The sequence below is a fragment of the Gobius niger genome, assembly GCF_951799975.1.
Source record: "Gobius niger genome assembly, chromosome: 11".
Lineage (NCBI taxonomy): Eukaryota > Metazoa > Chordata > Actinopteri > Gobiiformes > Gobiidae > Gobius > Gobius niger.
In genome coordinates this window covers 21,531,195-21,546,021 of record NC_136862.1, presented here as the reverse complement: position 1 = coordinate 21,546,021, position 14,827 = coordinate 21,531,195, and the positions used below count along the sequence as shown (strand labels likewise).

General features: G+C 41.9%; 1 protein-coding gene across 1 annotated transcript; it reads right to left on the bottom strand.

The window, feature by feature from the left end:
• Positions 1-1,988: 1,988 nt before the first annotated feature.
• coro6 (coronin 6) lies at positions 1,989-13,584 on the bottom strand. The gene is made up of 11 exons (XM_079566036.1): positions 13,508-13,584; positions 10,621-10,820; positions 7,055-7,177; positions 4,440-4,569; positions 3,983-4,161; positions 3,753-3,872; positions 3,556-3,660; positions 3,345-3,490; positions 3,097-3,154; positions 2,793-3,020; positions 1,989-2,237 (listed from the first exon to the last, which is right to left on the bottom strand). The coding sequence occupies exons 2-11, from the start codon at positions 10,816-10,818 to the stop codon at positions 2,115-2,117; spliced, it is 1,410 nt and encodes a 469-aa protein (XP_079422162.1). The 5' UTR covers positions 10,819-10,820; positions 13,508-13,584; the 3' UTR covers positions 1,989-2,114.
• Positions 13,585-14,827: the final 1,243 nt, after the last annotated feature.

Genomic DNA, 14,827 nt, shown 5'->3' with positions numbered 1-14,827 from the left:
ACACGAGTAGACACAAAGTGCTACATAACAGTGATTACATATTCACCCCACACTGAAGCCCTGGGGCAGACTGACCATTTACTACGTGGCTATAATATGTTGTTTATATCCTGATCTCTTATTATGTCAGCGCCCTCTGCTGGACACGTGTGGAATTCTTTCCTTTTGTCATATTTAAGCTGATCCCCAGGGGCTGGAGTGAGCATTCAGGCTATTTATTTAAAAATCCAGAACTCCGCACAGACTTACTTTTTTTGTTTTTGTTTGACATTCACGCTCATGTTGAAAATATGTTCCTGCTGTACAATAGTTTTGAAATATAGTGCGACCTTTATTCACCAGTTTTCACAAATAAAAACATACCTTGAATCAAATGTTAGAAGTGTGACCTTTTTTTTTTTTTTAAAGTGTAAAACAAAACAAAGTGCAGCACATGTGTTGGTGCAGTAAATGCAAAGGCATAGGTTTTTAAAAAAAGGCTGCTTTATTTCGGTTAAACGTGTCAATTTATAATCCTTTACAGAACACAAAACGAGATTAAAAATTGTCCTGAATCTTTTACGACTATTTACATTTTTGAAAACTTGGCTCATCCTTTCTAAAATGTGTTTTATTTATAATGACTAGTCTTTTTGGCTTTTCACTTTTCTATTTTTATGTCCTTCATTTTCATTTAAATGTATCAAAAGTTTAGAGTGTAGACTTTAATCCAACATACACAAATCTCTCAAATGTACAGTCCGTCTCTCGCCTCCCGTTTCTCGCGCTTCACTTCGCTCTAAATACACTGTATAGATATCCACAACATCAAAGGCACATTATGCCATTACAAATGCGTAATATGGAACTATTGATCAGAAGATGTTCCACTTTTATTTTGCATTTCTTACACGTAACCTTTGATGTGTGCAGGACATCAGTTCCTTGTCTATGCAAGGGAGATATGTGTCTACAATCTGAATTCAGACCAGTTCAAACTATTTACTACTGCGCTGAGAAAAGAATATTTGTCCCATTTTGGATTTCCCTTCTTTTTTTTTTCTTTTTTGCATCTTAATCACATTAGTGAAGATCATTTTTGTTTCATTATAATGAGGGAAATATAACTTTATAACTGGCAATGCATTTATGTAAAAAATTGTGAATTGATTAAGGTTGATGCAGACGTTGTCCTTTGGGAACATTTTCGTTTTTTGTGACAATTGAGCATCCGAGCCTAAATCCTGATTAGAAGTGCATGTCTTTTTTGTATTTGTTTATTTATTTGAATTTGTGGAGTTTATTGTTTCCAGCTGTAACTTTGGGCAGCACAATTCCCACCTGGACGGGGCCTTTCTGTGTGCAGTTTGCATGTTCTCCCCGTGTCTGCTAGGTTTCCTCCAGGTACTCCGGTTTCCCCTACCACTAAAACATGCACAATAGGTTCCCCTCTGGGGCCAGGACTCCCCTGAAAAATAGATTCTTAATCTAAAACAAACAAAACTCCCAAAGTGGGGCCTGGATCCCCCTGGGGGACCTAAAAGGCATTACAGGGGGGCTTCCACAACCTGTGAAAAAAGTAGATTGAAATTGACTGGGTTTTATAGGAAATGTACATGTAATTATGAAAACAAACTACTTTCAGTCGATATTTACTCTTTTTAACAGAATTCACTAGAATCTTTATGGGGGGTCGGTCAGACCTTTGCATGGATAAGGGGGGGGTGATGTTCCATTATTTGATCCATCATTCAACAGGTCACTCGTTCCCAGTGAGTCAGGATCACGAGTCAGAGTTCAGGTCTGGAGTACCTCATTTTTTGGTTTGATGGGGGAAACCGGCGTGCCCAGAAGACTTACTCACCCTGTGATTTGAACTCTGGATCTTCCTGTTGAGCGCGAACCACTCAACTGTGCTGCTCCATGCTATTGTATTGCAATTACTTCTGCACATTAGGAATTTCTCCATTGTGAGATCAATAAAGTCCAATCTTATCTTGTAAGCTCATATTATTAAAACAGCATGATCTGAATACTCTGGTCATCTTCGATATATAAAATGTGACAAACATACAAAAGAATAACAAATCCAATGGGGGCAAATAGTTTGTCCCAGCAGTGAGATGCAATAGTAATCAGGCGGTGCCGTTGGTGTATTGAGAAAGCTTATCCTCCAGCTCACAGATTCTCTTCTCCTGAGACAGAACTGTGGCCTTGAGGTTTTGCAGCTCCTCCAGCAACCGCTCGAGTAGCTGAGGCTGGACCATCAGAGAGAAACAGGCCAAAGGAGGAGGACAACGAGGAAGGACAAGGGGAAAGGAAAAAAAGGTCAGTGTGCCACAGAGAAGGGAAGTCGACAGCAGTTACAACCGTAGTTAAAGAAAAAAAAATCAATAATACTAGTTGGGATACTAAGATGTAAATATGAGCTTGTGATGATGTTAGGATAGCTAAACCATTTCTGGTTTAGAAATCATTTCATGAAATAAATGTAGATATGAACATATTAAACATCAGGGTCATCTTAAAACAGTAGTGACCAAGCAGCTAAAGATGTTGTTCCATGGCTTTTATCTTTATATTTTACATTTTTAAATATTAGTCTACAGACGATGTTTCCTTACACCCCTGAACGTAGCCGATTTTGATGGCCAACACATAACATTCTATCCCAAACGCTATCTGGTTTGATCGTCTGTCTGCTCACTTTTTTTTTTCTTAAATGCGGTTGTAGCGATAGTAAAGGTAGGAGTTTGAGTGAGGTCATGCAGAGGTCAGACAGGGGTCATAGAAAGGTAGAAGGCGAGGGTTACCGGCAGGCTGTTGGTGTCGACAGTGGACATGCTGCGTCTGGTGGTGGGTCTGGAGTCCAGCACGTTCTTTTTTGCCACTTTGAGCTCTCGGCTTTTGGGCGGGATGTAGCCGTCTCTCATGGACACCAGGATGGGGTCTTCGTCGCGCCCGTCCAGCCACTCCTCAGCCTCCATGGCAGGCTCGGGCCCTGCTGTGTCCGGGTACAAGTCATCCTGGAAGAGGTCTGACTGTGGAAGATGGACAATTACAAATGTCAGTCAGTAAATGAGCAGATCATAGAGATACAGGCATGAGGCTTCTTACTTTTCTAGGCACTGTCATTGTGATGGGCTCACACTTCTTGTCATGGAGCTTGAATAACCTGGAAAGAAAAATTATGTTAAATAAAATTGTGTAAATCTAGGGCCTCTAACCTGGACACAAAGTGGGAACAGTTTCTGCTCAATATATGCTCAATGGTTGCAAAATATAAGGTTTCCTGCGAATGACCTGCTCTACTAACATGCATCACTGTTTTTGGTACAGTATATGTCAGGCCAGTACTGTTTTACCTGGCGATCTCACACTTGGTGACATCAACTCCTCTCTTGGGCATGAAGCCCATCCCTCTCTGCGGCTCTTTACTGCTGAAGGTGTTGAGGTAGTGCACAAATGGAGGCTCCTCTGTGATTTCAAAGTAACGGACACTGCTGTCTCCCTGTGCACAAATCAGTGGTGAAACATCATTCATATATAATATTTAGTAAGAATGTAATAAAATACCTTTCCACAGAGGTAGACCATGTTTGCGTCGGGGTCATAATATGGTAACAACACACCGTTACTTGTGTCCAGCTCCAGCAGTGCAATAGGTTCCTCAAAATTTGTCTGTAGCACACATAAGTAGCACACACAATAACACTTTAAACTTAGTTATGGTAAGTACTTGAAGTTGTAAGACATCCTCATGTAGTGCTCACCGGGTCCCAGAGGCCAAGCTCTCTCTGGCTCATTCGGGTGAAGCCTGTTGTGAAGATGTTTCCGTCTTTGGTGAAAATAGCTCTCATCGGCCTGATCCCTTCATGAGGAGCAAGACGTTCCTATAGACCAGAATCAGTTCATCAAAACATAACATCATGGTTAGAAGGGTGAGTGTAAAGAATACTGTATGTACTTATTGTAACAAAAGTATTTCTGATTTGACACTCACCGCCACCACTTCCCTCTTTCTTGGGTCACAGACCCTCAGACGCCGATCTTTGCTGGTCGTACAAAACAAGCTGCCGTTTCGGTTCCAGCTGATGCTGTAGATGAGGTCAGGGTGATCGTCCATGGAGATGAGGGGCTCTCCGGTGCCCACGTTCCAGATGATTATCAGGTTGTCACTACCTGAGAGAAAAGAGGCAAGACCACAAGGTGGTGATGTGAGGTAAGTGTCTCATTAATTAAAAAGGTCATAAAAGTAGTTCTCAAACTGTGGTACGGCTGCTTCAGGTGGTACCTGGCACTTGGAGCACGAGTCTTTATTTAATTTTGAGACAGTTTTATTTCATTATTATCTTTTTCAGGTTACTCCTTGTTGAGAACTACTTTAGCTATAAATAATTTGGCTCAGGTTTGCTGTAAATCATTTGAGAATCAAAGCTCTATATTGTGTTACTCTCTACCTGCTGTTAGAAGTATATTTCGTGCTGTTGGGTGCCACGTCACGATCCCGACACGTTTCGAGTGACCCTCTAAAACCACGACAGGATCAGACAGGGGGCGGGACAGAGAGTGGTCTGGGATCTGCCACACCTGGAGGGGCAGAGACACAGCTTTTTACAACAAGAAAGAACATTCATTAACAGATAGACTTACACTACTCAATGTTTAGATTCCCCACAATACATGTCCTATTCACATATGAATTAGTCTGTTTTTATTGATGTGTTTAACATATGTATTTCTATGTCTCCTTCACAACAGTCAGAAGACACACGAGGTGCTTCACAGAGGTCATTTTAAAAACAAGCACTGGCTAAAAACAAAGGCATTGTGGGAACAGGTTATGTGTCAAAGGAGCTGTAAACTTTTCAGCATAAACTGAAAATGCTCAGTCTCCCCACTTCCAACTGTGCCACCTGGGGACCACCAAGAGGAAGAGGCTGGTGGAGAGTCAGCAGCTCTCAGGCCTTTGAAGGCAAACAGGAGGACCTTGAATTTGAGCTGCAGTGTTTTGTACCTGTTGAAGCTTACGGAGGAGAGACCCGTTCAGTTATAATAGTAGTTATAGTTATAGTTATAGTTATAGTTATAGTTGTAGTTGTAGTTGTAGTTGTAGTTGTAGTTGTAGTTGTAGTTGTAGTTGTAGTTATAGTTATAATAATCCTGCCTCGAGCTGATGAAGGCTCTGGCTAAGGTCTGTGCTTTGTCATAATTTAAATTAAGGCACTATCAAAGCATAATCTTTAATGATAAAGTTAAATGAAATTAACGGATATTTGAATCATACATATTACATTTGTAGAGCATAAACCAACACATTTAATTTGGAAAGCGGTTTTGAAATCCACAACGACAAATGACTGCACCTGTCTCCATCATGTGGTGTTAAAAAGAAAATCACATTTCAAAATATCAATTGTGTCTAAAGCTTGCATTGTACTTTACAACCTTGAGAAACCTCTCAAAGTGCTGCACTGTAGGCATTATTCGATCCCTCTGGTGGCAATCAATCAATCAATCAATCAATCAATCAATCAATCAATCAATCAATCAATCAATCAATCAATCAATCAATCAATCAATCAATCAATCAATCAATCAATCAATCAATCAATCGCTTCATTGTCAGTGCCATTTAAATAACAACTGTGTGTGCTTTTACCACTATTGTTGCCACAGCTGCCCTGGGGTGGACTGACAGAAGCATCATTGGCACCCCTCACACCACCAACCCCTCACACACGACTTAACAAAGGCAAAATGAGCGAACAGACTATAAGACGACTTGCTTTTACGTATATTCTAATCTACACAGTAATGACATGTGCTGCATGTAATACTAACAGATGCTGCAGTGTGAGTATTGAGTGTACTAATGACATCACTGCTTTGGACTGTACGGCTCTGGGACAGACAGCTGCCTGTGCCCTCCATGTGGTCAACCCTCAGAAACAAAAAAACATCACACCCCGCAGCTGTTGCCACTGGAGACGCAACGTTTCTGTCTCTCCATCGCACTTGTGTGATGTTAAGGGTGAGAGCTTCTGTAAGTAGAGCTAACATACACACTCAACATCCAGGCATACAAATGTACAACAGAATATAGGTTTAGGTGTTTTTTGTTTTTGTTGGTTTGCTTTTTACACTAACTCCTTCCTTACTCGGTCCCCAAAGCATTCATTTAGGTAAAGTAGACGGTGCACTTGCCAGATTGGTTGCTCTCAGCACAATACTCAAAAGTTTACTTCAGGCTGGTATCACTATCAGCCCCGTCTCCAGCCCCTTCTTCCCAAAGAGAAGCTAATGTGTGAACTATGCATGGACGTGCTGCTCATACCTGCCCTGTGCCCGGCCAACATACCTTCTGCTTCACTGCGAGATAATAGCGACATGACACAGAGAACAAAGTCAAAGGCATGTGCATCAAGTGACACAAGAGACAATCTGTTGGAAAAAATCTGCCAATGTCCAACCACAACAATTAAGGTGAACTTGAAGGTGTTTTGTTTGCTGCATAGGCCCACACTTCAATGTTGATGGGGAATCTGTCAGGTATCACTGGGAGACCGCATCTCTAGATTTAGAGCTATTACCTAGTATCAAGCCTATTTGTTCATGTTTTGGTTGATGGGGGGCTGTAGCATCCGAACGAAACCCCTCCAGACACAAGAGAAACATTTAAACTCCAGTGTCTAACATGTAGCAAACCAATCCGATAGTAATGCATTATAGTAATAGTAATGCAGCAGTTTCTATATATTCAATCCCTTTCCGGTCTTGCCTGTTTTCAAGCTTCTTACATCTACTTTGAAGAAGATTTGCTGCCAGATATGTTGCACTCATTGACAGGTGACATTTTCACCTTTGGACATGACTTTGTTAAATGCTGTATTTTCATTCTTCAGAACAGGTCCAGCTGACTGTAGCTGATTTAGAGATATTATGCAAGCAGATCAGCTAACCTGTGAAAAATACAGGACAGACAGTTCTACACAGTGACTCATACAGACGCTTTTTGTTCCCTAAAAGACTAAGCGCAGACTGAACCGCCGCAGTACAGTATGATTGGTGTTACCATGGCAGTGCAGTCCTCGGAGCCACTGGCAAGGATGTTGTCGTCATGGGGACACCAGTCGATATCCAGGACGGGCCCAGAGTGACCGATGACCAGCGGGTAGTTCTTATCCACGCGGCCTGACTGCGACACACAGCAGTAAAGGCAGGGGTTAACGTCACAGTCACGGCAGATTATTGAGAAAATAAAAATATCAGCTGACGAATCATAGCTACTGAATGTCGCTCAGGACTTTGTACCATACCTTTTCTATTGATGAGGGTGAAATGTTGTGTCTGCAACTGACTGACAATTAACTATTAACGTATTGCCTTGACTTGAGGGCTTTCAACATAGGCGGTGCACAAAAACTGTTATGTGTATAAAGGAGCACGCCGAAAACAAATGTCTACCATTTTTTGTGAATGGGAGACAACAAAGGTTATTCTATTCTACTATGCAAAAACAGTGGTTCTCAACTCCTTTTAGACGTGTCCTTCGGTGAATCAACTACTGGTGTCTGTGACCCCAACGGGATACATTTCCCAATCAAACTACATAGATAATGCCTCAGCCTCTCTGATGATCTGGTGACTCCTAAATTATCTCACGACCCCTAGATTGAGAACCATTATGCAATGGTGGCAAAAAATTTTTTTTAAACACAATAGACAGCCGATGTGAATGTGAATAACCATGTGGTGCAAATAGTGTAAATGGCAGGTAACAGGTTATTTAGTGTGTATTGCACGGATGGCAGGGGGGGAAAAGTTGTTTAAGTGACGGAAGGTTCTGGACCATAGCCTCATGCTTCAGGGAAGATCTTTCACATTATTGGGGTAAATTTGCAAACCTTATGCACAATTACAAAATACATCTGTATAAAATAAAAAAAACATAAGCATAAACATAATAACAAAGTTTCTATTTCATAAGATGCAGCACACACCCTGAATCTCCTGAAAGGTCTTTGATTAAACCATGGTAAATTAGGCACACTGCTTCTTTAAAGTGATAGTCTGGAAGTCTAAATGTTTTACACATTTGATTGTGCAAAAAGGATCATGTAATCTTTAATTTTGATGTCAAATCCTTTTTTTTTTTGGGGGGGGGGGGGGGGGGGGGGTTTAAGTCCCTCCTTCCTGGATCTCAGCAAATAATCAGAGTCTCGTATCCTCCTGCGTTGACCAATGAGATGAGCTTTTCCTGTGAACCAGCCTGTCAGGCCCAATCAGGAGGGGAGGGGGAGGAGCTTGATCGTTTACCTTTGATCATTCTGAGCTGAGCTTCTGAGATCTTGAGCTTTCTGGTTAAAGATCGGAGGAATTTGTTTGTTTACTTTCAAATTTCACTCTCCTCACTTTGCGAGCTTACAGACGATCACTTTAATGTATGTAATATTAACATTCAGAGCATTGAAAACAAGAATCATACGGTTTTGAATCAGATCACCATGAGCTGTGACTCTACTCCAAACTCACAGGTGTATTAATAGCAGCGTGACGAGGCGTTGAAAGGGTCGTTTTTCGGGACGTCCTGGGGAGGGGGGTTTGGGGGAAGGGCGTGGGGGGGGGATATTTATAGTTCGACTCCCACCCCCGTCTGAACACGTCCTTTTCTCAGTGAACAGAGAAATGTTGCTAAAGTGCAGCCAGTAATTACCAACACAGTGAGACTAATGACTCACCGCTGTCACAGCACAGAGCTCTAAAAACTGCTGCAAGTTGATCTGAAGCTTTGCTTTATGTAATATGACTGCAGAGAAGCAAGCGCTGGGCAGAATGAAGCTGGAGCATAGTCAAGCTCTGCATAACTGACTGAGTCGTAATTGATTGATTCATTTGTTTATGGTTATCTCGTTTGTTTGTTTGTTTGGGGGAAGGGATGGGGGTATTCCAAATATTGCTGCATCTTTCAGTGTTATGTCGTTGCTATGCCTCAGCCAATAACACGGCCAGTAACTACAAGAAGAAATCACCTCCTGTCAATGTCATCTTTATTTCCTATTTTACCCTCAAAATGTGAAAATATGATATGGGGAATTATGACATGGCGCTGATTGTTTTAGCGGTCGAGTACTGGTCTGGACTGCTTCAGGGGTAAATGCTTCACTAAGAGATAACACAAAGACTGAGTTCTAAAACAAACTGAAAATTTGGCATCAACGATGATGAAGACCGCATCAGGCTGGGCAGCCAAGCAAATAATATATTATACTTTTAAATATAGGTTATTTGCTTTTTTAAATTAAATCTCCAATACAGAATCAATATTAGTTACGGATAAGGTCCATAATTCCGCCTGTCATTAAATTATATGAGTCATTGACTTTTTCATACTATTATGGTGGATAGAGAGGACAATCAGTTTGTGCCAATTTTTATTTTGTGTAGATAGGTCGAGATACTATCCATAAACCAGGTCAAAAACATCTACGATAGGAGGTCAAATATACCACATGCCCTCGACCTGAATCTATTGTTTCTCAAATGTCATCATGCCCTTTTGTTTTTGTGCTTTTATTTTTTTTTGTCCATAAAGAAAACTTTGCACCTGATACTGAAAATGCAATACTACAAAAATACACAGCCATAATGGAGCGTGAAATCCAAAATGCCCTTTTTGACGTCCACCCTCTGTTGAGCCCAGCGGCCGTGTCAGCAGCATGGCTCTGGTACCATGATAAAGTGCCAGGCTAAATGCTATCGCGCTGTACATTAAAATGTTGTCACCGGGTTCGAGTTGTCTCAGGGCGTCCATCATTTATTTTAAGGAGGTGTCATCATCAAGACGCTGGAAAGACTTCACAGCTTTGGGCCTGACCTAAATCTACAGGCTGCTTTTCGTGTCACGCTCTGTGTCTGCTTGAATCGTTATAGACAGGACTTCCCCGGCATTACAGCAAGGAGTCACCTAAATCTAACAGGACTATTGGCAAGATCCTGTAGAAGCTGCTGAGTCTCCACAAAGAGAGTTTGTGGAAAGCGAGGACACGCAAACTCCACACGGAAAAAGGTCCATTTCAGCCTGGAATTGAACCTGCGATCTCAATACTAAAGGATGACGAAACAAATGTCCCTAGGTTCAGGGCCTTTAAGTCGCCCATCGAAAGGTTTAAGTGTGTCATGCATCTCCACAGTGCTATAGCTACTAATAGCCATCACTACAGAATGTTCAGCTGGCTGCAAATATGAGGAATGCTTAGTCAGAAAAATAGAGCAAGTTTCACCAAAGTATCTCAGTGTTACTTTACAGCTATTTACGGTAAATATTTGCAATGGTTGTGTGTAAAAAAGAAAGTGAACCTAATGTTACAAGAGCAAGAGACAGTAAAAAAGCATAAACAAGTGTCAATCATAAGTATGTTCCTGGAATGCATCTGGAGGTCATCACAGTGAGGGCACTCAGTAAACATAATACACCCAGCCTGTCAATCCTTGTTGGACATAGTTGTAATGTGCAGGTTAGAAAGTTTAAGGACAAATCAAACTTCATCATCACATCAGAAAAGGTTTCTCAAATAAATATTAAATATTGTACACAGTATGTCTACACCCCTATCATAAGCAGCATTTCGTTTGACTGACCTTGGAAAGTGGCAGCACCAAGAAGGCTCCTCCTCCACTGGACTCCACGATCACCGCCAGAAACTTTGGGTTGACGGCGCAGAACGAACTGTCCCACGTGACTTTTGACACTCTGATGTCATCGTAGCCCTGCTCGGCCTTCACCGACTGCCCGAAGACGTGCCGAAACTTACTCTGCCGCACGATGCTGCGACTCATGGCTGGAGGGAAATTTGAAAAATCTGTCAATTACAATTACGGTTGGAGGAGGCTTAATGCATTCTTTGTCTGTGTGAATGTGTTTTGTGTGTGAGAGTTCAACAGGGCAACAGTGGCTCAGTTGGTTGTAGTATTATCCACGGACATTATCCAGGCTCTGATTGATGCCGTCTATTGTGTCTTTTGGCAAGACAATTACGCTCTACATTCACCTGTGTGAATGTAGAGCGAAGTGGTTTTCCAGAGGCACTGATGGCGCAGATTGGAGGCTTTGATTCTGTCAGTCTCCCTCAGGTCAGATGTGCTACAACAGCAGCTTACCGTCATTTTTTTCACTCAAACTTGGCTGTAAATACTGTTTAAGTGGCGCTAGCCCACAGTTAGCTTTGCCTGTTCTTCTTCTTCATGATTCCATTAGTGTGTATTGGGGCCTCCGACCCGTAGGCAACGAAGTTGCAATTGTGGTTTTCTGGCCAGAGACACCAGGGGGAGATCATCCAATTAACACTTGTATTACCCCCAGAGGGACCATGGAAAGGATTTATTGAGGTGAACAAGCACTGCTTTAACTCCACCTTGTAGAGCCCGATATAAATGTGAAGTAGGCTATTGAACATCAGTGTGACGGGCGGTGGTCTGTGAGGAAAGAATTGCAGCCACATTTCAGAAGCTCAGCCCCAGGGCAGAAGCTGCTCATCACCTGAGTGTAATAAAGAGTGGCTGACTATTGACCACAAACAACCGGTGCGTTTGCTGCATGTTGCATTAATTGTATTGTATTGTAATTTATATATATATTTTATTATGATGCTCTGACTGATATTGTTTATTCACTCTTGAGTGCAGAAGGGGAATCTAATTTATTAAAGGCAATTTCAAAGACACAAGTGATTCAAATGCTTCTCAAGGGACAATTTGACTCCACTCAGTTGTATTAAGCCTTGTATGTAGCCACAACTGCCCTGACAGCTAGAAATGTGGCTGAAAATGGCCAAACACTCACTCACACCAGGTATCAGGAAGTCCCTCATGGTCTCCCCAGGTACTAACCAGTCCCATTCCTTTAGCTTAAGATCTGATGAGGTTGGACATTTAACAAGGTGGTACAGCCACAGAGTCTGCAGACTTTGTTTTAGCTGCCGCGCTGAATTTAATTAGTTTTACTCATGCCTTGATCCGACACAAAATCTGAACCAGCTCACAGTTTGTGTCTAAATATCACTGTTTTCAGTCCACATTAGGTTTAATAAGATGTCCTCCATGTTTACATGTGTTGCTGTCCCGTTGCTGTTTGACGCAGGGCCTAAAGGGACACTAATCCCCAAAACACAGGCACAGGTCTATATCGGGTCTGGCAGGGGAATATTAATAGTCAATTGTCCCACAGTGAGAGAGCCAAACTTATAAAGGATCCACTCACACACCCACAACAGATAAAATATATTCTCTTCCACATGAAAAGACATGCAAAGCACAATCTATTTGTTTATGGAGTAACAATACTCGAAGCTATAACCTTTTTTCTGCCACGTCAGTAAGTGATAAAGTGGATTTCCTAGGGTTTGAAACATTTACTGCAATATATTCACATCTAGAGGGAAAGTTTCCTGGAAGCCCTCAGTCATGGCACATACCTGTGCCCTTCCAGCAGCCAAACTGTGGGGCGTTCAGGGTGAGCATCATAAATATCTGTGCACTGTATGCTGTGACACTAGGCTTTGTGTGATTGTGAGGCAGCTCAGGGGAAAAGATATAATGCAAACCAAAGTGGACTCTTTGATAGGCCTAAAAGTATAACCCATGCATAATACACACACCTAAAACATCTAGCCATTCAAAAAAATGTTTCATACAACTTTCTGAAATGTGTTCAGTCCTTTAACATATGATAATTGGGACAAGCAAAAATAACAACAGACCAACGTCTAACAAAACTGAACAAAAACATACTAAATTGTGTGGCAGGTTTGCAATGTTATTCATTCATTTCCACTCCATTTGCGATGGTGAAGGTTTCATGTTTATTTCTATTTCAAACCCCTCTATCGGGGTTAGTACATCTGCATCATAAACATAACCCTGAAGGTTCTGTTGAGTGGCAAAATTAAACAGCAACAATGCAGCCTTGCCACTCATTTGGATTCTGCAGCCATACCGCTGCAATGCTGTTAACTCGCATTCCCTCAGCAGGCACACTGTGCCTGTGCATACACAAACTTTGATTACACGGTTCATATTGGACTGTAGAGACACGGGGCAGTGCATTAGAATGACACTGCCACTTTCCTAATATAGACATGACAAAGTGCACTGCTGTCCTGAGCGGGCCAGGCGGGCCCCTCCCACCAGCGGCCTGCCGACATACAACCAAAGCCTCTCACTGTGGCAATTGGGCAGCATGCCTTATATATTTATATAGAAACACTGTAGTCTACTGTCAGTGAATGCGCATACAACCTTGCATTTGCGCAAAAGAGCAACAACCGAAGACAATTGTAAGGAGGCAGAAAAGTACGTGGTCTCGTAAGCAGAGTTCAGCTGTCACTCATGCCTCAAGATCTGCTGTAGTACAAGCTGCATCAGATTTATAAAATAGGCCTGCGGCCAAATCTTGTGACAAAGGTCACATCAAATTTCAATATCGACACACTTCACGCTCTACACTTGAAATGATAAGGCTGAATCTGACCTCAGGTTTCGGGGGTCCCCCTCTTCCCTGGACGCGTGTGTGCGGGTCTGTCGCAGACCACTCTGCCGGCGGCGTTAATTCCTTAACGTAAATCCCACTGCCGATAGAAGTTGTTCAGATATTGTAGATGCAGGACGCACATAGAAGGGGCACCAGACAACTGGTCCTTGGAAGGAAGAGAGTGGCGAGAGGCCCGTGTCGGGACAGTGGGGGACAGAGGGGGAGTGTATGGGAGGGCGCAGGGTGGAGGGCTATTTTGGAACGGGCTGTCAGGGCAGGGAAACGTGACGCGCACCGGAGTCATGGTCAGTCATGACAGCAACCTCACGATAAGCTGCCTTATTTAATACATTTAATTAAGTTTATGTAGAATCTTATGACATTTGATTATGATTCACAGCTTTCGTCTGTAAAAGGATACAAAAAGACACGGTTTTATGTCTTATTGCATTATGTGCCTCCAAACAACTAATACAAAGTATTCCATCCTGTATGTAGGCTAGGCCTACTACATAGATGCTCTTACATATTGTTATGCACTAGCTCAACATAATTGTATCTAACAAGTCTAGTACAATGCATCAAGGGTAATGTAAAAGTGTTCCCGAAAGAAAGAACCATACTTGTTTCTTTTATGAAAAAAATTGTTATAACCTACATAAAAAACGACAAGACATTTTCAGTAATCTCCATTTTTTAATGGTCACAGTTGAGACATGATATAAAAGAATATTTACAATGATAGTTTAAAACTGACGGAAAAAAATACACACACCCAACATTTGCTACTACCCAAGCATGCTCCCGAAAGTAGCAACCAGACATAAAAAGCCACAATAAAATAAAAAATAAAAAATGGAGTAAAGTGCATGTATGACAGAAAACTCTGAAGCTTCACCAGTCAGAGGCACACCCCCTAATGTGTACAAACTAAAAAGAAAACACACCCACATGGTAGAAGTTGTGTTACAATCACTCGCAGACACCTATCAAACATGTACAGCTTCTAAAATTACTATATAGACCTTCACATCCCAACAACATAGGATCTTTTTACGTCCCTTACACCATCTGTCTCACGCAAACGTCAATGCATACAATTCTGAAGATTTAGTGGCATCAGTGAGAGAAGAGCATAGACAAACAATTTCAGATTGAGATGGACATTCCAGAAATCCAGACCTAATGTGCGATTTGGTTTAGACTTTGAGGTAATGTGCAATCAACAGAAAGGTTTTAGGACAGACAGAACACCTCGGCTCATCTTCCCATTTGGAAAATACAAAGTGAATTTGACCTTTTGCACCTGCAGCTCAGTAT

Bases quoted from the DNA above. Each gene is read 5' to 3' on its own strand.
- coro6 (XM_079566036.1), bottom strand. From the start codon at position 10,818: ATGAGTCGCAGCATCGTGCGGCAGAGTAAGTTTCGGCACGTCTTCGGG. The intron at 3,661-3,752 runs GTGAGCACTACA...TGTGTGCTACAG, and splicing joins AGCTTGGCCTCTGGGACCCG to ACAAATTTTGAGGAACCTAT. The intron at 3,155-3,344 runs GTAAAACAGTAC...TTTTCTTTCCAG, and splicing joins ACCAAGTGTGAGATCGCCAG to GTTATTCAAGCTCCATGACA.